This window comes from Coregonus clupeaformis, chromosome 34 (assembly GCF_020615455.1).
Source record: "Coregonus clupeaformis isolate EN_2021a chromosome 34, ASM2061545v1, whole genome shotgun sequence".
NCBI classification, from domain to species: domain Eukaryota; kingdom Metazoa; phylum Chordata; class Actinopteri; order Salmoniformes; family Salmonidae; genus Coregonus; species Coregonus clupeaformis.
Genome location: NC_059225.1, coordinates 41,797,748 through 41,821,377, shown reverse-complemented (window position 1 = coordinate 41,821,377; position 23,630 = coordinate 41,797,748). Strand labels below are relative to the sequence as shown.

Here is a 23,630-nt window from a genome sequence, read left to right as displayed (position 1 = left end):
AAGATAGCTAAAATAAACGTTATTTTCAAGATTATTTAGCCAGCTAGTTATTACACAAAATCATAACTACAAATCGATCACCAACTTACGGAAGTCCAGAGAAGGAATAAATAAATAAAAATTCCTTAGTTTTGTCGAGATCACGAAAACAATTTATTGTGATCACGACATAAACGTTGTTTTGTCAAGATCACGAGAAACTCTATAAATAGGAGTGGACGTATTAATGATAGATTGACAGTATGGCTGATGCGGCAGAGCCCATGGTGGATCAGCACATCCGTTTTTATTTTGAATAGGGATTAACCAAAGCAGAAATTGCATTCTGTCTGTCAATTATAGATGGCTTCCAGTTTTGGCTCCAATACATTCCAATTTTAAAGACATGTAAAAGTGTGGTTGCACTACTATTTTAAATGGATTGAATGTGGAATGTTCAGTGCAAGGAAAGTTAACATTGAGGTCTGTGGTTGCAGACTACCAATTCAAATTGACCAATGTTTACCAGACTACCAATAAAAGTTCATTTTAATCTCTTTAATAGTTTTAACAGGGAGGTTGGCCTGTCAAGATTAATATTCTGACGTTTAAGTGCAATGTGAGTTGTATTAGTCAGTATGTCAATGTAACTTTATTTATCTGTCAGTTTCCCTAGCTAATTCCCTACTTTTCACACTGACACAGTAATAAACCGCTCTAACGTCACAGGCTTCACTGTCATGATGCACAGTAGAGGTTGTGCGAGACAGATTTCTTCATCCCGCTCCCGCCTGCACCCGCTGTCGCAAGAACTGGTCCAAACCCAACCGCAGTCTCGCAATGTTATTTTAGGCGTATGTGACGCAACTCACTTGCCAGCCATGGTCCCAGCAATTTTGCTCCCTATCGGCAATATCAAATCCGCAAAAATAACTTCAGAGATAGGTTAAATTACCATAGTCTCACATGGTCCTTACATTGTATTACTGGGCTATGTCAGCCAATATGTTAGACATAGTTGGAGACTTGCACTTTCTCTCGAGTTATTTTTTATAGCCTACCTTTTAGGAGTGGGAAAATTTTCAGACGGAGAAATATAGGTGTGTATACATAGTCTATAGCCTACTCTATTTAATTGAGAACGCGCACCTGTTCTCGTAGGTGTTGCTACTGAACTGGAAGCAGCGAGAATGATGACAGCGACACTTGCTACGTTTTGCATAGTCCTATAGGATAAAGCCTACCTTTTAGGTGGACGATTTGCAGGCAGAGACAAATAAATGGGTAATCCATACTTATTGAAAATGGAAAGGCGCAATACTCGCTCACCATAGTAGCCTAACCTATGTGCGCGTTGTACCTTTTCCTTTTCAATCATGACAAAAAAAATTGATTGCACTTTGGTTGAGCGCCCTCCACTTTTTTTCATTATCAATATTTATTTATACACTGTAGTAAACTACAGTCTAATCATATTTAAGATAATTTCATATTCAACTGCCACGTGATTCGCCGCCCATGTAGACAGCCTACTCTATTTCAATGAGACCACACATACTATTCACACTTGAACTCTCACGCCCAACTAGGAGAGGTACTGCAGTTGAAGCAGCGAATTCTGTGTGTGAGTACTGCCAAAAAAAAGTGCTTTTAATACAATAGGTAGGCTAACGCATACAAAGCAGAAAGAGGACCGTTTCAAAAATAATCTGAGACAACAAAAAATATTTTCATCTCAAAATCGTCTGTCTGACTGCCCGCTCCCGACTGCAGCATGAAAAATGCAGACCGCGTCGCAATGATCTCTGTCGGGACCCGCAAGTCCCGCAGGCATCCAGCCCTCTAGTGCAGTCAGTACACAACACTATGCTCATCATGTCTTCGCAGGATCAGATGGTGACAGGGGTCCCCGCAGGGTCAGACAGTCATGGAAGACCAGTATACGGAGCTCAATTTTGCAGTTTATTCAGTGAATGATACAAAGTTCCATCTTGAATTGATGGGTAGACCTACAGTAGCTACAGGACAGCAGTTTAAGCTTAAAGCTACAGTCTGGGATCTGGGCATTATGGTCATTTCAATAATTGAACCATTGATTATATTCTTGGATTATATCATGTATAAATGTACACCAAGGTAATTCTTTGTCATGCCTAATTTTAGGAGGATCAGATGGTGACAGAGGTCTCGGCAGTCAGGCATCCAGGGAAGACCAGTCTGTGACAGAGGTGAAGTGATTTTTTGCAGATAAACACTTTTCTCTCTGTCCAGCAAACACTGGACAAGCCAGATGCTATTTTAAGGCAGTCAGACAAACCTCCAAAGTTGATTTCCAAACTGTATCAAGTGTTGAGGCTTTTCATGATGACACGAAACATGAAAAACAAAAATGTGAGGAAGACCTGGGAGACGCTATTGATGATGATACAGATATGTTAGAATGACCAGTCACGTTCATATCATCTCCGACATAAATTACTGCAGTTTAAGACCATCCATAGAATGTACCTAATGCCAGTTAAACAATCATGCACTCAGACATTGTATTATTCTGCTGGAGGTCTAAAGCACAAAACGGGACATATTTGCATATGTTGTGGTCTTGTGAAGGCTGGAAAAGAGTATCTCAGCATGTCTACAGATTCTTCCTTCTCCCTGTTTTTGTTTGGAAATGTTGCTACTGGAGACTTATCAGAAGAAACTGTGTAACCTAGCATTTATAGTGGCTAATAGATGCATTGCCATTAATTGGAAGGTTGTTTATCCCCCCACAATGTATGGAAGAACTGTTAAGTTATGTACAGTATCACTAGATTTGTTTATACTGTGAAACTTCCATAAGGTCTTTCTGGATGCCTTATATGGAATACTGTATGACAAAAGGAGTCTGTACTGAAAACATGCGCACGTCAGGGGAGGTACTGTACCTATTCAGACAATCCCTAGCTGCTGGGCTGCTCAGTCCTGGCCCTGGGGGTCTGCTGTACTGTTGTCGCTCTGGCCTTGGCCTAACACACCTGAAACCAATAATGAATGTTTCACTAAGATCCTAAAGCTGAGTGGGGTGTGTTGGGGCGCTACAGGGCCGTGGACCCCTAGGGGCAGGACTGGGTGACCCAGCTATATTGAGTGCAAGTAAAAAGAGCTCTACAGTACTATTAGGCATATGATATTAATTATATGGAGGGTGTACTAGAATCTGAGAATAGAAAGATTCAGAACTTTTGTGAAACAGCACAGTTGAAAAAATATGGCAATGGTGTTCAGAGATAGATGGGAGGGGTTGAGTGGAGCTGAAGGATGGGACTAAAAACAAACAAAAGATAACTTCTGTAAAATGTATATATAAGCTGGAAGTAGAAGCCTCACTGTTGTTGTCCATTAGTTTAATCCAATTAGGGGAGAATATATATATTTACAAAGAAATATGGGGGATTGGAAATGATGCAGACAATTACATTGATGTAAGCCACAATCTGCAATATTAAAGCTGTCACTTCTAAAACCAAAGTTGCGCCCGTTAGTTATATCAACACGCTTTGGTAAGTTGGCATCGGATCACTTGACTATAATGTTGCATATACATTATTAATCTTACAAAATCAAAGTTAAAAGCATCTAGGCCTGTGTTAATTGCCCAATTTAGGCATATTTTAACATGTTATTGCACTCCAAATGGATATTTGAAATAACATGATGTAGGTTAATGAAATAATCGAAATAAATTTGATAATTTATTAGCCTGTGGTTATAGGGCGGCAGTTAGCCTAGCGGTTATAGTGTTGGGCCAGTAACCGAAAGGTCACTGGTTCGAATACCGAACTGTCAAGGTGAAAATTCTGTCAATGTGTCCTTGAGCAAGGCACATAACCCTAATTTGCTCCAGAGTAAAATGTCTCTTCTCAGCACTCACAACCAACTTTTCTACTCTGAGACTCTTTGTGGATACAGCCCCTGGGCCCGGTTTCCCAAAAGCATCTTAAGGCGAAGTTCATCGTTAGAACCATAGGATCCTATGGTTGTAACAATTAACTTAGCCTTAAGATGCTTTTGGGAAACCGGGCCCAGGACTAGTAAAACCGAAAAGACAGGTTTGTTGATTGTATAAGTCTGCAGAAAAGGTAGACTCCACAATATGACATCTTCATTAGACAGCATGGTGGTGGCATCCACAGCAGAAATCCAATCTGCCAAGACTACCACTAAATTAAAGAAAAAGACAACAGTAACTGTAGCTTTGAACAGTGGCATTTAGCTTTACTGCACATTAGAAGGTTAAGTTAGGCGTCGCTGAAGACAAACAAAATGTCAGCCGAACCTATGCTAGGCCATTAAACTCAATGAGAAATCAAACCCTAGTTCTTTACGATTGTCCCTTTGCCCAATGCCGGGCTGCATTTCATTGCCACGAGCTCTCATGACAATAGAAAAGTGAGCCTTGTCCTTCTGTCCCCGTCACTGCTACTCCCATAAGTATCCTTTGTGGAACTGGGTTGGTTTTCCTAAATTGTTGGCAAAATCTACATCCCAAATGACGCCACGGCACTGTATCCCGTCGGGAGGGAACCCTTGTTGCCTCTTTAAGAGGTGATGGAGACCATGTTGTTGGGGCTGAGAATCTCGATCCAGTAGCCATCAGGGTCCTGTACAAATGCTAGCCCCTTCATTTTACCTGAGAGAAGAGCAGAGTAGAGGGCGATAGAGGGGTAAAGAGAGAGAAGAGAATGGAGTAGTGTAGAAGACAACACCATGAGATAATATGATCAGGAGCATTTCTATGTCAGGATACACATTGGAGCAAGAGTAGAATAAACATCCAAAGAGCACACGAGCTGAATGAAAACATTTCCAGAGGAAGAAATATCCTAAATGAACTAATTGTTGCATCTAAGAAAAGTTATTTATAGAATAATTGCAATGTCCATTTACTTTATTGAATTTACAATAAATCACTTTTCTTGTAAGCTCCAGTAAATGGACATTGTCTTTCTCTGCCTAGTTTCACACACAAATAACCATAAAAACACAAGGCTGATGGATTTCCCTGTGACTGAAGCGATACACATTAAAAAGGTGTTAGTCATACCCGCCAACAGTAACACCTGGGCCACGTTCAGCAAGGCACAACGTTGTGAACTTTGATATGTCATGTAGAACAAACATGCCTCTCTGACATGTTGAATAAGAAATCACGTGCCCTCAATGTGGCCATGAAGTGGTAATGTTATTGACCAAAACTGCCTCCAAGTGCCTCCATTGATTTCACATAAAAGTATCTATCATGTTGCCAATTTAAATAAGACAGTTCTAGTAATGTTTACATGTAGCCCAATCTGATGTTTTAACTACCTGACATGACAGAGTATGACTGTACAGAGAACTCTAGACAAATATAAAATGACTCTTAAATGGTGATTCCCTCACCTGTTTGGCAACATGCTAAGCTATGAACACTAACACCATTGAGAATACCAGCAGCTTAGCTAGCACAACAATCCTCAAGAGTTGTTGTTTATGCATCTGGCATAAATATTTTTCAATGAAACCAAGCAAATGTTTCACACACACCCGGATATTGCTTACAAAAAAGCCAAGGATGAGTAGTACTGTGGGGCTACTCTTACCATCATCGGGCTTCTTGACAAAGGTGACTGCTTGCTCTTCAAACAGCTTGCAGGCAGCATAGACGTCAGGCACCGCAATTCCAATGTGCCCTATGATGAGTGAGAGTGAACATTGCTGACTAACTAGTTTACGTCACTTATGCGGTTATTCAATCAACTCAATTCAACGACTTTCAGAAATACCCCCAGCTGTTCTCCAAGTCTTGAACAAAGACTTTATCCATTGGGATGAATAACAAGCCAAAACATATATAAATGGCAGGGTGGGTAACAAGGAAGCTTGCAGATATAATGCTTTATAACTTTTTATAAGCATGCATGGGCCTTTAAAGTTTAATGTCTTACAGATATACAATAAGAAAAAAGTGGGTCAAACATGTCAATGTGAAGTCTTACAATGCATTGTAACTGACAAATAATGGATTATTCCAGCAGACTTTATGTAAAGCGGGGGATGATTACTGAGCTTCAGTGTAGAGTACAGACTCACCAAAGCCACGAGGGTCCGAGTTGCCGTTGTGGTAAGACTGGCTATCATCACTCTCAGAGCCCCAGTTACTAGGAGGCACAGAAAAAATAATTCAATACAACTTTATTGATCAATTACAGGAATGTAAGAACACAAAAATAAATAACATTTTAATGTGGCATGAACACAACCCGTCAAGACATTTATCTGATTGTCAAACAAATAACTTCAAAAAGTAGGCATGTTCGTCCATTCCAAAATAATTCCAGCATCCAAACTGCATGTCTACTCACGCCATTTGATGAATGGAAATAGACATCTGTTACAAAATAGACATGTGTGTCTGGCTGACAAATTGACATTTTTTGTAGCCTGATAAGTTGGGACACCTGAAAGGGGGCTGAAACTGTCCCGGGAAAAACAGTATGGTCACCCTAAACACACAAGGTCAATTTATTACGCTAGGCTACAATGTGTATTACCGTGAACTTCAAATAGGCCTACCGGTAGCCAGTGTATTTTTTAAATTAAGTGGGTAAACTAATTGCCGCTCACGGTGAAAAAGTAACACTCCCTATGCTTTAAAAAAAAAAAAAATTTTAAAGGGTGGCTAAATTTAAACACGAACATGCAGAATAGGTAGCCTACATTCAATATGATACATGAGTTGAATCAAAGCATGTTTTACACCCTCGTTCATGAGTTGTCCATAATTAATGAGTTAATGCTTGGAGTCTTCACAGATCGTGTGACATAACGCTACATTTCTTTCCTTATATTAATGACAGTGTCATTTGTCATTATTAAGCATTTAGCAATTTAATTAGAACATTGAACTTAAACCCTGTACGAATCAGATATCTTGGAGATCACGGAAAAAGCACTGTAAGTGTAACTATACCTACGTAACAATACATTATGTTTTGCCGTAAAAACAGTTCTCATGGGCACACAAATCCAAAATAATGTATGCCATTGTAAAATTGAATGCTTCTAACTGAAAGAGTCAACTATTGGCCTACTGTCATTAACGTATACTTGTTGGATGGATTGGATGCGCATTGGTGTCTAGCTGTAGGCTAGTTGTCTAGTAATATTGTCAATAATTATCAGGTGATCCAGCAAAACAATTTTTTTACCCGCGCGCACCTGAAAAACAAAGCAATGAGCGCTATAAACAGCTGACTTAAAAAAGCAAACAATGATAAATCAACAGATGCATCTAATACATTGGAATGAAGGCCATTTTTTATCAAGGATGCATAGCAAATGAGGAAAATCTATGCGAAGGAGCTCAGCTGAGGCAAAATATTCAGCACTACTGAATGGACAGTGCCACCACATACATAAATGGTTTAAACCATGACAGAGGTGGGGGTGTTCATTTCATTTTCATATTTACCACTGCATTTTAAACAAATAGGATAAATGGTTAAATTGGCATTATTTAGAGACCCCCCAAAGTTTGACTTTTGTTGCATTTAGGGGAGCCAACGTCTCATTCAGGGGAGCTGAGCCCCCCTGGCTCCTCCGTAATTCGCACCATGCCAGCACTAACAAAACCATTTCAAGGAATCAACTTATGATTGTCTTCGTTCTGAACCGCGATCATCAGCCTGTGGTATTTTTATGGTTCGTGGTTCTGCTTTGCTAAAATGAAACCCTGCCCTGCACATCCTGTAGTACCTCTCTAGGACTGGAGTAAGAGTCCCCTATCATAAACCTTCTGATCATGCCCAAGCCTCTTGTGAATAGTGAGGAGTGCTTTTGCGATTTAATGCCTATCGCCCAAAATCCAAAGCGGCCTTACTGGGTGAGCTCAATGGTGGCTCGTCTGGAGAAGGTCCAGGCCGTTCTTTCTTTCACGTCGCCAGGGATCTCCTTCTTGTCCTCGTAACCCAGGAAGTAAAGGGAGAAGCGCATGGAGGGGAAGTCAAACTTTTGCAGTAACCTGAGGGAAGAGACAAAAGGTACCCATGTTGAATGACTGCATTTGAGGAGAAAAGAGCACTATATATTAGAAAATGACAGACTGAGCAAAATAAATTTTGCTAAGTATCTGCTCTATACTGATGCGTCAGGAGGATTGTAGTGTTTTACCATTTGCTTATTGTCAGCGAGGGTGCCAGTAGGTAGCCTCATGAACAAGCCTGACAGCTGCGCTCAATACGTGTTGAGCGCAGAGTTCAGGCTGGTTTCAGGGTTATGCCATTTGTTTAACCTCTTAAGGATCGGACCCTTTTTTTCAATTTTTGCCTAAAATGACATACCCAAATCTAACTGCCTGTAGCTCAGGACCTGAAGCAAGGATATGCATATTCTTGATACCATTTGAAAGGAAACACTTTGAAGTTTGTGGAAATGTGAAATTAATGTAGGAGAATATAACACATTAGATCTGGTAAAAGATAATACAAACAAAAAAACATGCATTTAATTTTTTTTGTTCCATCATCTGTGAAATGCAAGAGAAAGGCCACAATATAATATTGCAGTTTAGGCGCAATTTAGATTTTGGCCACTAGATGGAAGCAGTGTATGTGCAAAGTTTGTATCAAGTCTGCCCAAACGTGCCGAATTGGTCAATTGATACATTTTCAAGTACATTACTATAGAGAACATACAAAAATTATATGGTAATACAAAATGTAAGTTTACACACTCCCAGTAATGTAATACATGATGGATCATTAGCTTATACACTAACTTTCACACATCTAGATGGCCGGGCAGGGTGGGTGTGGAGCCAGAGACTCCATAAAAATGGATTTTGTCAAACAAAACTATGCTACATTTTATCTCTGGGACCCTTAGGATGACAAATCAGAGCAAGATTACTGAATGTAAGTACATTATTTACCTTCAGAGGTGAATGTATCAAACCAGTTGCTGTGATAAAAGTTTTGTTGTTGTGCACTCTCCTCAAACAATAGCATGGTATTTCTTCACTGTAATAGCTACTGTAAATTGGACAGTGCAGTTAGATTAACAAGAATGTAAGCTTTCTGCCCATATAAAGACATGTCTATGTCCTGGAAAGTTTGCTGTTACTTACAACAGTCATGCTAATCACATTAGCGCACGTTAGCTCAACCGTCCCGTATACGGGACACCGATCCCGTAGAGGTTAATGCTTTAACCAACTTGTCATCGTCATTCCAAGACCAATGTAGCATTGCTGAGTGCAGGACCAGTCAGGTACCAAAGCTAGTTTATCGTAGCATTTTGCCCAAAATAACTCACTTTATTAAGTAATTGTTTACTAAATAAGTGCCTCCAGCTCGTTCTATTTTTATAACTGTTCGTCCTAAATCAATTTACTTTGGCTTTTACATAAAATTCATCTAGTTAACATTTTATTTGAGAGAGCAGAGGTACTGTATTTCTTGTGATCCAATGACCAGACACATAACATTGGTGGGGATATGGTTGGCACTCACGTCATTCCCATGATCCGGGTATAGAAGTCCAGGGATTTCACCGGATCCTTCACCCTCAGCATGGTCTGCTGCATCATGAAATCCTGGAACACCACAGAATTCACAATTCTATGAATTATTCCCAATTCTAGGACTCATGTTTCACCTCAAAAAGAAGTGAGCATTGAAAAACAGGTACATCTGTAAATGAATTTACATCGTTTGTCAGTTCCACCTAGTAGGCTATTTGTAGGAATCCTCCAATCAGAGGGCAGATATTGGTCTGCTATTCCAAAGTATTTAGGAAAACATGGCTGTGCTGAGGCAAGAGAAAAAAACAACTCCCATGTTGAATTGAAATGTTGACCATTCACCTCTCATATGTTGCTCCACTACAATATTTTGTAATGATACGTTAATACAGACATACTGTGTTCAGATTCTCATGTTTAACTGCCACAAATGTAATTGATTTAGCATGCTAACTGCAACCCATGCTAAGTCAATGGGACAAACAGGCTAATTCGCTAGCTAGCCAGCCATGTAGATTGTACATTTTAGTTTTAGATTGTCTTTTGTATGTTTAACTAGCTTGCTAGCTTTACACTTCCTTGTTTAGAATTGTGAAGTAAAACGTTTTCTAAATCTAGATATCCTTTTGTCTGCATTGCCATTGACTTGACTGGCAGTAGGTAGAGTGGATGCCCAGGGCAGCAGTAAGACCTCTGTTGCTTGTCTGTTAGGTAATACATTCCAGTACAGATGTGGCAGGCAACAACAAGCTATAGGCGATTAGTAAATAAATGGGGACATTTAGTTAAGTTAATTTATGCGTCATATGAAATCTATTATTCATGTCCATGTGCTAATTGCTCAAGTGTCTCATATCCCATTCAGTTGCCAGCAACATTGCCTAAAAAATTTCCAATGTATCAAGGCCTTGAGAGCTGGTCTCTCCTCCGTTCTAGCAAGACACACACAGTACACACGCCACACTCACTGCCACTCCACGAACCCAAAGGCTCTTATGAGAGCCACCTAATAAATTAAAATAAATGTGTGTGTCGGGAGGGGGCTGTCAAAACTTTTGACGAAAGAATGGTCAAAACATCTCCTCCAGGAGGCGATCCTGCAATGTTCTGATCCACAGGTGGGAACTCTAACCATTACACTGGATCCCGTTCTCAACACTGACTTCGACAGACCATTTAAAAATCTGGAAGCATTCGTTCCAAATTGATTTTGTTAATTCACTCAGTAGTGATTGCACGTTTCTTTATACAGTTGATTTGTTGAAAACTGACTCATATAATCGTGCAGTTAACCAAGTTGGCAAGCATTTTTTATTTTGACTACACGCTGCTGCAACATGATCTCATTATTTCGTATTATTCTGTAAGTATATCCAATGTAAACCCAAAATACTCCTTTTAGTATGATATGTTACGTGTCGTATGGTACGCTACCGGTCATAAGTTTTAGAACACCTACTCACTCCTTCAAGGGTTTCTTTATTTTTACTATGTTCTACATTGTAGAATAATAGTGAAGACATCAAAACTATGAAATAACACATGGAATCATGTAGTGTTCAACAAATCAAAATATATTTTATTTGAGATTCTTCAAATAGCCACCCTTTGCCTTGACAGCTTTGCACACTCTTGGCATTCTCTCAACCAGCTTCATGAGGTAGTCACCTGGAATGCATTTCAATTAACAGGTGTGCCTTCTTCAAAGTTAATTTGTGGAACTTAATGCGTTTGAGCCAATCAGTTGTGTTGTGACAAGGTAGGGGGGGTATACAGAAGATTGTCTTTTACCAAATAGGGCCATATTATGGCAAGAACAGCTCAAATAAGCAAATAGAAACAGTCCATCATTACTTTAAGACATGAAGGTCAGTCAATACGGAAAATGTCATGAACTTTGAAAGTTTCTTCAAGTGTAGTCGCAAAAACCATCAAGCGCTATGATGAAACTGGCTCTCACGAGGACCGCCACAGGAAAGGAAGACCCAGAGTTCTCTGCTGCAGAGGATAAATTCATTAGAGTTACCAGCCTCATAAATTGCAGCCCAAATAAATGCTTCAGAGTTCAAGTAACAGACACATCTCAACATCAAATGTTCAGAGGAGACTGTGTGAATCAGGCCTTCATGGTCGATTCTTGTGATGGCGCCGGATGGGATGGCTGCCGTTTTATGGACTCTTAACCAACCGTGCTATTTTATGTTTTTTCTGCATTGTTTGTAACTTATTTTGTACATAATGTTGCTGCTACCATCTCTTATGACTGAAAAGAGCTTCTGGACATCAGAACAGCGATTACTCACCTTGAACTGGACAAATAATTTTTATTTTATGAGTTGGACGATAGAGATTTGCTCCAGACACCCGACAGGGCCCTCATCCCCGTCATTCGCAGTAGAAAGAAAAGGAGATATCGCTGAAGAAGATCAGGGATCTTGGTAAGGAGCCGGCGACGAGTGGCTAATCTGCCTTTGCTATCGATACTATTGGCCAATTTACAATCGCTTGAAAATAAAATGGACGAACTACAGGCATGAATATCCTACCAACGGGACATTAAAAACTGTAATATCTTAAGTTTCAACGAGTCGTGGCTGAACGATGACATGAATAACATACAGCTGGCGGGTTATACACTGTATTGGCAGGATAGAACAGCAGCCTCTGGTAAGACAAGGGGTGGCGGTCTATGTATATTTGTAAACAACAGCTGGTGCACGATATCTAAGGAAGTCTCGAGGTTTTGCTTGCCTGAGGTAGAGGATCTCATGATAAGCTGTAGCCCACACTATCTACCAAGAGAGTTGTCATCTATATTCTTCGTAGCTGTCTATTTACCACCACAAACCGACGCTGGCACTAAGACCGCACTCAATGAACTGTATACGGCCATAAGCAAACAGGAAAATGCTCATCCAGAGGTGGCGCTCCTAGTGGCCGGGGACTTTAATGCAGGGAAACTTAAACTACTCCACACACAGACGCGTACAAAGCTCTCCCTCGCCCTCCATTTGGAAAATTTGACCATAATTTGATCCTCTTGATTCCTGCTTAGAAGCAAAAACTAAAGCAGGAAGCACAAGTGACTCGGTCAATAAGAAAGTGGTCAGATGAAGCAGATGCTAAGGTACAGGACTTTTGCTAGCATAGACCGGAAGAATCCCAGAACATATTCCAATGGCATTGATGAGTACACCACATCAGTCACTGGCTTTATCAATAAGTGCATCGATGACGTCGTCCCCACAGTGACTGTACGTACATACCCCAACCAGAAGTCATGGATTACAGGCAACATCCGCACTGAGCTAAAGGGTAGAGCTGCCGCTTTCAAGGAGCGGGACTCTAACCCGGAAGCTTATAAGAAATCCCGCTATGCCCTCCGACGAACCATCAAACAGGCAAAGCGTCAATACAGGACTAAGATCGAATCGTACTACACCGGCTCCGACGCTCGTCGGATGTGACAGGGCTTGCAAACTATTACAGACAATAAAGGGAAGCACAGCCTCGAGCTGCCCAGTGACAAGCCTACCAGACGAGCTAAATGACTGCTATGCTCGCTTCGAGGCAAGTAACATGCATGAGAGCATCAGCTGTTCCAGATGACTGTGTGATCACGCTCTCTGTAGCCGATGTGAGTTAGACCTTTAAACAGGTCAACATTCACAAGGCCGCAGGGCCAGACGGATTACCAGGATGTGTACTCCGAGCATGCGCTGATCAACTGGCAAGTGTCTTCACTGACATTTTCAACCTCTTCCTGTCTAAGTCTGTAATACCAACATGTTTCAAGCAGACCACCATAGTCCCTGTGCCCAAGAACACTAAGGTAACCTGCCTAAATGACTACCGACCCGTAGCACTCACGTCTGTAGCCATGAAGTGCTTTGAAAGGTTGGTCATGGCTCACATCAACACCATTATTCGAGAAACCCTAGATAGACCCACTCCAGTTTGCATATCGCCCCAACAGATCCACAGATGATGCAATCTCTATTGCACTCCATACTGCCCTTTCACACCTGGACAAAAGGAACACCTATGTGAAAATGCTATTCATTGACTACAACTCAGCATTCAACACCATAGTGCCCTCAAAGCTCTTCACTAAGCTAAGGACCATGGGATTAAACACCTCCCTCTGCAACTGGATCCTGAACTTCCTGACGGGCCGCCACCAGGAGGTAAAGTAAGATGATTGTGGACAACAGGAAAAAGAAGAGGAACGAGCACGCCCCCATTCTCATCGACGGGGCTGTAGTGGAGCAGGTTGAGAGCTTCAAGTTCCTTGGTGTCCACTTCACCAACAAACTTACATGGTCCAAGCACACCAAGACAGTCGTGAAGAGGGCACGACAAAACCTATTCCCCCTCAGGAGACTGAAAAGATTTGGCATGGGTCCTCAAAAGGTTCTACAGCAGCACCATCGAGAGCATCCTGACTGGTTGCATCACTGCCTGGTATGGCAACTGCTCGGCCTCCGCCCGCAAGGCACTACAGAGAGTAGTGCGTACGGCCCAGTACATCACTGGGGCCAAGCTTCCTGCCATCCAGGACTATACCAGGCAGTGTTAGAGGAAGGCCCTAAAAATTGTCAAAGACTCCAGCCACCCTAGTCATAGACTGTTCTCGCTGCTACTGCACGGCAAGCGGTACCAGAGCGCCAAGTCTAGGTCCAAGAGGCTTCTAAACAGCTTCTACCCCCAAGCAATAAGACTCCTGAACATCTAGTCAAATGGCTACCCAGACCATTTGCATTGCCCCCCCCACCCCTCTTTTACGCTGCTGCTACTCTGTTTATTATCTATGCATATTCACTTTAATAACTCTACCCCAATTACCTTGACTAACCGGTGCCCCCGCACATTGACTCGGTACCGGTACCCCCTGTATATAGCCTCACAATAGGTATTTTTTGTGGGTTTTGTTGGTATTCTTTCTTAAAACTGCATTGTTGGTTAAGGGCTTGCAAGTTAGCATTTCACTGTAAGGTCTACACCTGTTGTATTCGGCGCATGTGACCAAGATAATTTGATTTGAATATTTGATTTGAATTGCTGCAAAGAAACCACAACTAAGAGGACACCAATAAGAAGAAGAGATTTGCTTGGGCCAAGAAACACGAGCAATGTACATTAGACCAGTGGAAATGTGTCCTTTGGTCCAAATTTGAGATTTTTGGTCCCAACCGCCGTGTCTTTGTGAGACGTGGTGTGGGTGAATGGATTATCTCCGCATGTGTATTTCCCACCGTAAAGCATGGAGGTGGTGTTATGGTGTGGGGGTGCTTTGCTGGTGACACGGTCTGTGATTTATTTAGAATTCAAGGCACACTTAACCAGCATGGCTAGCACAGCATTCTGCAGCGATACACCATCCCATCTCGTTTGGGCTTAGTGGGACTATCATTTGTTTTTCAACAAGACAAATGACCCAACACACCTCCAGGCTGTGTAAGGGCTATTTTACCAAGAAGGAGAGTGATGGACTGCTGCATCAGATGACCTGGCCTACCACAATCCACCGACCTCAACCAAATTGAGATGGTTTGGCATGAATAAGACCGCAGAGTGAAGGAAAAGCAGCCAACAAGTTCTCAGCATATGTGGGAACTCCTTCAAGACTGTTGGAAAAGCATTCCAGGTGAAGCTGGTTGAGAGAATGCCAAGCGTGTGCGAAGTTGTCATCAAGGCAAAGGGTGGCTATTTGAAGAATCTCAAATTAAACATATTTTGATTTGTTTAACACTTTTTTGGTTACTACATGTGTTATTTCATAGTTTTGATGTCTGCACTATTATTCTACAATGTAGAAAATAGTAAAACTAAAGAAAAACCCTTGAATGATTAGGTTTTCTAAAGCTTTTGACCAGTAGTGTATATATTAATTTGTGGATGTCCATCATCCATTTCGCAGTGATATGTTATAAATTGCAATTTGTACAATATGTTACACATTTCCAATGCATATTATATGTTAAGAATTTCAAATCAAATTATCTTTGTCACATGCGCCGAACAGGTGTAGACCTTACAATGAAATGCTTACTTACAAGCCCTTAACCAACAATGCAGTTAAGAAAAATGTTTTAAGTATTTCCTAAAATAAACTGAAGTTAAAAATAAAAATAATTAAAGAGCAACAATAAAATAACAGCAGCGAGGCTATATACAGGGGGTACCAGTACAGAGTCAATGTGCGGGGGCACAGGTTTTTTGAGGTAATTGAGGTAATATGTACATGTAGGTAGAGTTAGTGACTATGCATAGATAATAAACAGAGTAGCAGCAGCGTAAAAGAGGGGCGGGGACAATGCAAATAGTCCAGGTAGCCATTTGATTAGCTGTTCAGGAGTCTTATGGCTTGGGGGTAGAAGCTGTTAAGAAGCCTTTGGACCTAGACTTGGCGCTCCGTTACCGATTGCCATGCAGTAGCAGAGAGAACAGTCAATGACTAAGGTGGTTGGAGTGTTTGACAATTTTTAGGGCCTTCCTCTGACACCGCATGGTACAGAGGTCCTGGATGGCAGGAAGCTTGGCCCCAGTTATGTACTGGGCCATACGCACTACCCTCTGTAGTGCCTTGCGGTGGGAGGCCGAGCAGTTGCCGTACCAGGCCATGATGCAACCAGTCAGGATGCTCTCGATGGTGCAGCTGTAGAACCTTTTGAGGATCTGAGGACCCATGCCAAATCTTTTCAGTCTCCTGAGGGGGAATAGGCTTTTTTCGTGCCCTCTTCATGACTGTCTTGGTGTGTTTGGACCATGATAATTTGTTGGTGATGTGGACACCAAGGAACTTGAAGCTCTCAACCTGCCCCACTACAGCTAGGTGGCTACCGCTAATGTTAGCTAGGATAGGGGTTAGGGTTAAAAGTTGTTAAAGTTTGGGGAAGGATTAGCTAACATTAAGTATTTGCAAAGTAGCTAAAAAAAAAAAAAGTAAGTAGTTGCAAAGTTGATAATTAGCTAAAATGCTAAAGTTGTCCATGATGAGATTAGAACATGCAACCTTTGGGTTGCTAGACATACGCTTTACACGCCCATCCTTTCACCCCGACCAACCACCCTCGTTTTTGCCTCATGTAACCGTCGGTCTTATGTAACCATACCAAACATATCTTACATTTACTATGTTTCATCTAGTGTATGAGACCAGGCTGGCACCCAGCATGTCCTGCAAGCAATGATTCTGATGTTGTTTTACCCTGGTGCACCATGTGCAGCCCCGACTACATTTTACTTGTGCATGGCGACTTCAGATTTTCTGTGAACACACTTTAACCTCTACGGGATCAGTGTCCTGTACACAGGACGGTTGAGCTAACGTGCGCTAATGTGATTAGCATGACTGTTGAAAGTAACAGCAAACTTTCCAGGACATAGACATGTCTTATATGGGCAGAAAGCTTAAATTATTGTTAATCTAACTGCATTGTCCAATTTACAGTATGTTCCTGGGAGTGTGTAAACGTACATTTTGTATTACAATATCATTTTCATAGGTCCTCTATAGTTATGTACTTGAAAATGTATCAATTGACCAATTTGGCACATTTAGGCAGACTTCATACAAAATAGTCCAGTATTGCAACGCTTCACTGGATCAATCTGAAACTTTGCGCACACACTGCTGCCATCTAGTGGCCAAAATCTAAATTGCGACTAAACTGCAATATTATATCGTGGCCTCTTGCATTTCAAAGATGATGGAACAACAAAATTGAAAACGCATGTTTTTTTGTTTGCATCATCTTTTACCAGATCTAATGTGTTATATTCTACATCAATTTCACATTTCCTTTCAAATGGTATCATGAATATGCATATCCTTGCTTCAGGTCCTGAGCTACAGGCAGTTAGATTTGGGTATGTCATTTTAGGCCCAAAAAATGTTTAAGGGTCCGATCCTTAAGAGGTTAAAATAACTTGACACTGTGTTGATCAGTCAGCACAAATTTGAATTATAAGAATGACAAGACGGCAAGAGAGAGTTTATGCAGGAGCTGGAATATATTCTACACGTTTGAAACAGCGATGCTCTCAGTAGAGTCTGGTAAATTGATGCTAGCATGCACAGCTGAGGTTCATTTACATGTGCGTTTGGGGTTCAACCATTTACTATATGCGGTTCATAACTAGCTTAAAATTTGTATTCTCGGCTATGGTTTGTGTGGTCTTGGTTCTTCGTCGAGGAAATGTAGCGTAGCTACCTGCATTGTTTGTCCTGTCTGAAATCTGGCTACCCCGTCTTACCGGTCCGTAGCTTGGTCTGTGCAATGCAAATGAATGTGAGCAACATGGCAGTTTTCATGTTTGGTGGTTTTAAACTTAACATAATTAACGTTAACTAGCTATGTTTTGTGTAAGAAAGTATGATATATTGTGGTGCATACACGTTAGCTAACGTTGCCTATTGTGGGGTTCTATTTTCTCATAATTGGATCTGTATGTGATGAATAGCTTAGAAGGAATGCATTAATGATAAGCATGGGTTTGTACTATACTGATATAAATTGTTTCACATAACAGGCTGTGATTCATGTGAGGAACGTTAGGGGGTAGGACAGATAAGACTTGTATTTCTTACGGATACGAAAACTGCCTCTTTGTTGTCTGTGAACCGTCCTTGAACTAGGTACTCACAGTACAGTGGAATGGTGTCTTTTGGGTGCTAACTCCACAGGTTGTTATGATAAAAACGTATGCCTGGCAACAGTGTGCAACAGGTGGAGCGCCAAGAGGCTGGGACCAGCCGGTGCGCCAACGGATTGGCTGAGTAAGTCTAAACCACGCTCAGTCTCTACTCTGATTGGCCAGCAGAGAGTGGGAACTATCTCTTTCAGAGTATTTGAAGAAGAACTCAGAACAATGGATTAGTTCTCTGTCTGCCCTGCATGGTATTTCAGTGAGCCCGTATACAAACCATCATACTTATCATACATACATTTTGCATATAATAAATTTAGCTTGGATTGAATATCTCTTGATTATGTTATCTTATTCCAATACCAGATTTGAATTACGCAATTTCTAACACTACCTAGCTAGCTAACGTTAACTGGCTATCATAGCAGCCAAGGACGTTCGCTAGCTTGTTTGTGCTCCGATTACAGGCAAGTGTCTAGATCAGTAGTTTACACATTATGACTTCAGTCTTATATGAAAAACCTTACTTGGCAAAGTATAGCAAGCTAGCTTTCCTTGCTTGTTGGTTAACGTTACCGCCTAGCCAATCAATCAATCAAATTTGATTTATAAAGCCCTTTTTACATCAGCAGATGTCACAAAGTGCTATACAGAAACCCAGCATAAAACCCCAAACAGCAAGCAATGCAGATGTAGAAGCACGGTGGCTAGGAAAAACTCCATAGAAAAGGCAGAAACCTTGGAAGAAACCTAGAGAGGAACCAGTCCCCTTCTGGCTGTGCCGGGTGGAGATTATAACAGTAGATGGCCATTAAAGCCTGATTTTTCTCCAAGATGTTCAAACATTCATAAATGACCAGCAGGGTCAAATAATAATCAGTGGTTGTAGAGGTTGCAACAGGTCAGTACATCACGAGTAAATGTCACTTGGCCTTTCATAGCCGGGCATTTAGAGGTTGAAATAGCAGGTGCGGTAGAGAGAGAGTTGAAAACAGCAGGTCTGGGACATGGTAGCACGTCCGGTGAACAGGTCAGGGTTCCATAGCCGCAGGCAGAAGAGTGGAAACTGGAGCAGCAGCACGACCAGGTGGACTAGGGACAGCAAGGAGTCATCAGGCCAGGTAGTCCTGAGGCATGGTCCTAGTGCTCAGGTCCTCCGGGATGTCAGCTCTCATCCGACTGTTGCAACTTTACGTTAGCTAGCTAGATAATCAAAACAAAACTACATTCATTGGCTAGCTACCTTTACTTGCCTGTTCGTTAGCTAGCTAGCGTTCAGCTTATACTGGTTTTAGCTACTTTCTGTCAGAGGCTAGCTGCTGGACTTTGTACAAACACGCTAACGTTAGCTAGGTAACCTAGCTAATGAAAATATCGGTTTGCATTTGTTGTTTAACCTCAGCTTGAATACCACGATATAGTTAAGCAATAAGGCCCGAGGAGGTGTGGTATATGGCCAATATACCACGGATAGGGTTGTTCTTAAGCACGACGCAACGCGGAGTATTCAGGGCTCGAACCACCCAGTTTATAACTAGCTTTATACAATAGCCTAGGGTTGTTCGCATACACTTCTTATGACTGGCAGCGTCGTGCAAGCAGCGGTGTTATTTCTGAGCAACCGACCTGGTGTTATACAACTCTGCTTCTGCTAAAAGAATATGCTAGTATTATTATTAACGCTACAAAAGGTAGCACGTCGTTTCATAATAGCCGGAAATGTGCACGAGTGCGATATGATAATTTTTATAAGAACTGTTGCAACTACAAATACTGTAGAGGGGATTTTGTAGTAGCATGATATACAGTCAAGTATCAGTAATACAGGGCCGCTCTGGCCTACTTTCCCACTCAATGATGGGCATAACACAAGCTCTAAACACACGACTTGTTTGTCACAGACCTAGGCTAGGTCTGGCTGGCAAAGAAACATAATAATAATCCCAAAACTGCATCATTACATAACAAAAATGACTTAATGTAATGTGTGTAATGCAATTTAGTAAGTACATTTGCTGCCTATCTATAAGTGTGTGTCAATAGCTGAAGAAGAGTGGGAGAAAAATCTACACTACTGTGTGAGTTACTGTGTTGCAACTGCATACACTATCAGTGCTGGCAGAGACAACAAACATACATGGTAGGATGTACCACTCCAAAGTTCAAATGTCACTTCGAAGTATAGAGTTTCGTAGTCAATAGCACTGCGGACGGTGTATGAGTAGAGTGCACTAAATCTATAAATAAGCCGCAAACAGTAAAAGCAATTTCACTTTTACAAACGTTGCTTCTGGCAGAAGACATTCACCTGGGCTCACAAACTATGAAACTGCATAACCGGCCTATGGGCCTAACTTTAGTATGAGAGTTCCATTTGGGCAGAATTCAAGAGTGGGCTGCTACCTATACTTACTCACCTTCGTAATTGGGTTTCCATCTTTGCAAGCTGCTGCCGCGGCCTCGTCTGATAACCCTTGGTCGGTCATTGTGCTGGGATATGTACCTCTAGAAGAAGACAGAGGAGTGCTAGGTTGTCGGTGTGTGCGTCGAGCAAGGCGCGGCCACTGAATGGAGGAAGCGAGGAAATGAAGAACCACTCCAAAAATAGCTCAACTGGGAGCGTCTAGCTACGTCAGACAGAAGGGATAAAACTAACCCAGAAACGTCACAGGGGCTAAAAAGCTGAAGCAACCGTTTAGAACGTTTTCACCATATATGGCAGTAAGAGGAAGCCCAGTCGCGGGTAGTGGGAGAGGATGGAACTAAGTGAAACTGGGCCGACGTTCTGCTACTTTTCTCATCGATGAAACATCTGATCTCAATACATTTTTATGTTCCCAAAACTAGAATATGTTACGAACACAGTGCACTAAGTTTTATAGACAATTGCGTTGTTTAGAAGGAGTGCGAGGTCGAATTGAGTTTGTGCACACGCGCACTTCACTGAGCCGAAATATGCAAATACTGCTACAACGCGCCAATAGGATCTCGCAAGCTCGTGTTTGGCTTTGCCACCTCCTTACTTGTTCTGCCCACTATGCTTCATTTGCTCCCGCTGTAAACGACACAGGTGAACTATCTTGGGTTAGTTATACATATCTTCGGCTACGTCGTATTATGTTTGACTGTACAGTAATTTAAAGCGCCGTAGCTCAATATCTGTCTAATTTGTACTTTGCTATATTAACACGGCTCATGAAAGAATTAAAGCCTTTTATTAATTTGCAGTAACTTTTCCGTGGTATATGGAATAATGAAGACAGCAGGAAGTTAGTTTATTCGTTTTGCCACAAGATGACTGCATAGTACAACTAAATACCATTCAGCCTAGTAGGCTAGTGCATGCACAGGTGAAATGAGTTACAAATAGAACCTAGTGTATAATAGTAGATCAGCCTGAAAGGAGTGCTTGATTTTTTTGTGTGTTAAAGGCTGTCATCCATGCTAGATCTGATGTCACATTACGTTTAGATTTTTAAGAAGATTTTCAATGGTCAAAGGTGAAATCTGGTGAAAATGGGTATAATGGAAATAATATTTAGAATCATAAACACCTTTATTCACCACGTACATTTGCATGTACCAGGATTTTTTAAATAAAAAAAATAATTTTTTTATTAGGGGATAGATCAGCTTTAAAATTGCAGATAGATTATAACTTCCATCAATGTAATTGACTGCATCACTTCCAATCCCCCATGTTTTTTTCTCTCACACATATATATATATATATATATACACATACATACATACATACACATAAATACAGTGAGGGAAATAAGTATTTGATCCCCTGTTGATTTTGTACGTTTGCCCACTGACAAAGAAATGATCAGTCTATAATTTTAATGGTAGATTTATTTGAACAGTGAGAGACAGAATAACAACAAAGAAATCCAGAAAAACGCATGTCAAAAATGTTATAAATTGATTTGCATTTTCATGAGGGAAATAAGTATTTGACCCCCTCTCAATCAGAAAGATTTCTGGCTCCCAGGTGTCTTTTATACAGGTAACGAGCTGAGATTTGGAGCACACTCTTAAAGGGAGTGCTCCAAATCTCAGCTTGTTACCTGTATAAAAGACACCTGTCCACAGAAGCAATCAATCAATCAGATTCCAAACTCTCCACCATGGCCAAGACCAAAGAGCTCTCCAAGGATGTCAGGGACAAGATTGTAGACCTTCACAAGGCTGGAATGGGCTACAAGACCATCGCCAAGCAGCTTCGTGAGAAGGTGACAACAGTTGGTGCGATTATTTGCAAATGGAAGAAACACAAAAGAACTGTCAATCTCCCTCGGCCTGGGGCTCCATGCAAGATCTCACCTCGTGGAGTTGCAATGATCATGAGAACGGTGAGGAATCAGCCCAGAACTACACGGGAGGATCTTGTCAATGATCTCAAGGCAGCTGGGACCATAGTCACCAAGAAAACAATTGGCAACACACTATGCCGTGAAGGACTGAAATCCTGCAGTGCCCGCAAGGTCCCCCTGCTCAAGAAAGCACATATACAGGCCCCTTTGAAGTTTGCGAATGAACATCTGAATGATTCAGAGGAGAACTGGGTGCAAGTGTTGTGGTCAGATGATACCAAAATTTAGCTCTTTGGCATCAACTCAACTCGCCGTGTTTGGAGGAGGAAGAATGCTGCCTATGACCCCAAGAACACCATCCCCACCGTCAAACATGGAGGTGGAAACATTATGCTTTGGGGGTGTTTTTCTGCTAAGGGGACAGGACAGCTTCACCGCATCAAAAGGGACGATGGACGGGGCCATGTACCGTCAAATCTTGGGTGAGAACCTCCTTCCCTCAGCCTGGGCATTGAAAATGGGTCGCGGATGGGTATTCCAGCATGACAATGACCCAAAATACACAGCCAAGGCAACAAAGGAGTGGCTCAAGAAGAAGCCCATTATGGTCCTGGAGTGGCCTAGCCAGTCTCCAGACCTTAATCCCATAGAAAATATGTGGAGGGAGCTGAAGGTTCGAGTTGCCAAACGTCAGCCTCGAAACCTTAATGACTTGGAGAAGATCTGCAAAGAGGAGTGGGACAAAATCCCTCCTGAGATGTGCGCAAACCTGGTGGCCAACTACAAGAAACGTCTGACCTCTGTGATTGCCAACAAGGGTTTTGCCACCAAGTACTAAGTCATGTTTTGCAGAGGGGTCAAATACTTATTTCCCTCATTAAAATGCAAATCAATTTATAACATTTCTGACATGCGTTTTTCTGGATTTTTTTGTTGTTATTCTGTCTCTCACTGCTCAAATAAACCTACCATTAAAATTATAGACTGATAATGTCTTTGTCAGTGGGCAAACGTACAAAATCAGCAGGGGATCAAATACTTTTTTCCCTCACTGTATATATACATATCCTTTAAAAATATATATTTCCCTTTATTTCTTTCCAACCCCACCATGATGTCCATCCGGTTTGCTTCTA

At 41.5% G+C, this 23,630-nt stretch overlaps 1 protein-coding gene across 1 annotated transcript; it reads right to left on the bottom strand.

The window, feature by feature from the left end:
* Nucleotides 1-4,211: 4,211 nt before the first annotated feature.
* Nucleotides 4,212-20,769, bottom strand: LOC121539667 (lactoylglutathione lyase). Its single transcript, XM_041848337.2, has 6 exons — nt 20,593-20,769; nt 9,513-9,595; nt 7,883-8,023; nt 6,094-6,161; nt 5,604-5,693; nt 4,212-4,651 (listed from the first exon to the last, which is right to left on the bottom strand). Exons 1-6 carry the CDS (start codon nt 20,659-20,661, stop codon nt 4,560-4,562), a joined length of 543 nt encoding a protein of 180 aa, XP_041704271.1. The 5' UTR covers nt 20,662-20,769; the 3' UTR covers nt 4,212-4,559.
* Between the last annotated feature and the right edge of the window lie 2,861 nt (nt 20,770-23,630).

Bases quoted from the DNA above. Each gene is read 5' to 3' on its own strand.
- LOC121539667 (XM_041848337.2), bottom strand. From the start codon at position 20,661: ATGACCGACCAAGGGTTATCAGACGAGGCCGCGGCAGCAGCTTGCAAA. The intron at 5,694-6,093 runs GTGAGTCTGTAC...CACTCATCATAG, and splicing joins CTCGGACCCTCGTGGCTTTG to GGCACATTGGAATTGCGGTG. The intron at 4,652-5,603 runs GTAAGAGTAGCC...CTCTTCTCTCAG, and splicing joins TGTCAAGAAGCCCGATGATG to GTAAAATGAAGGGGCTAGCA.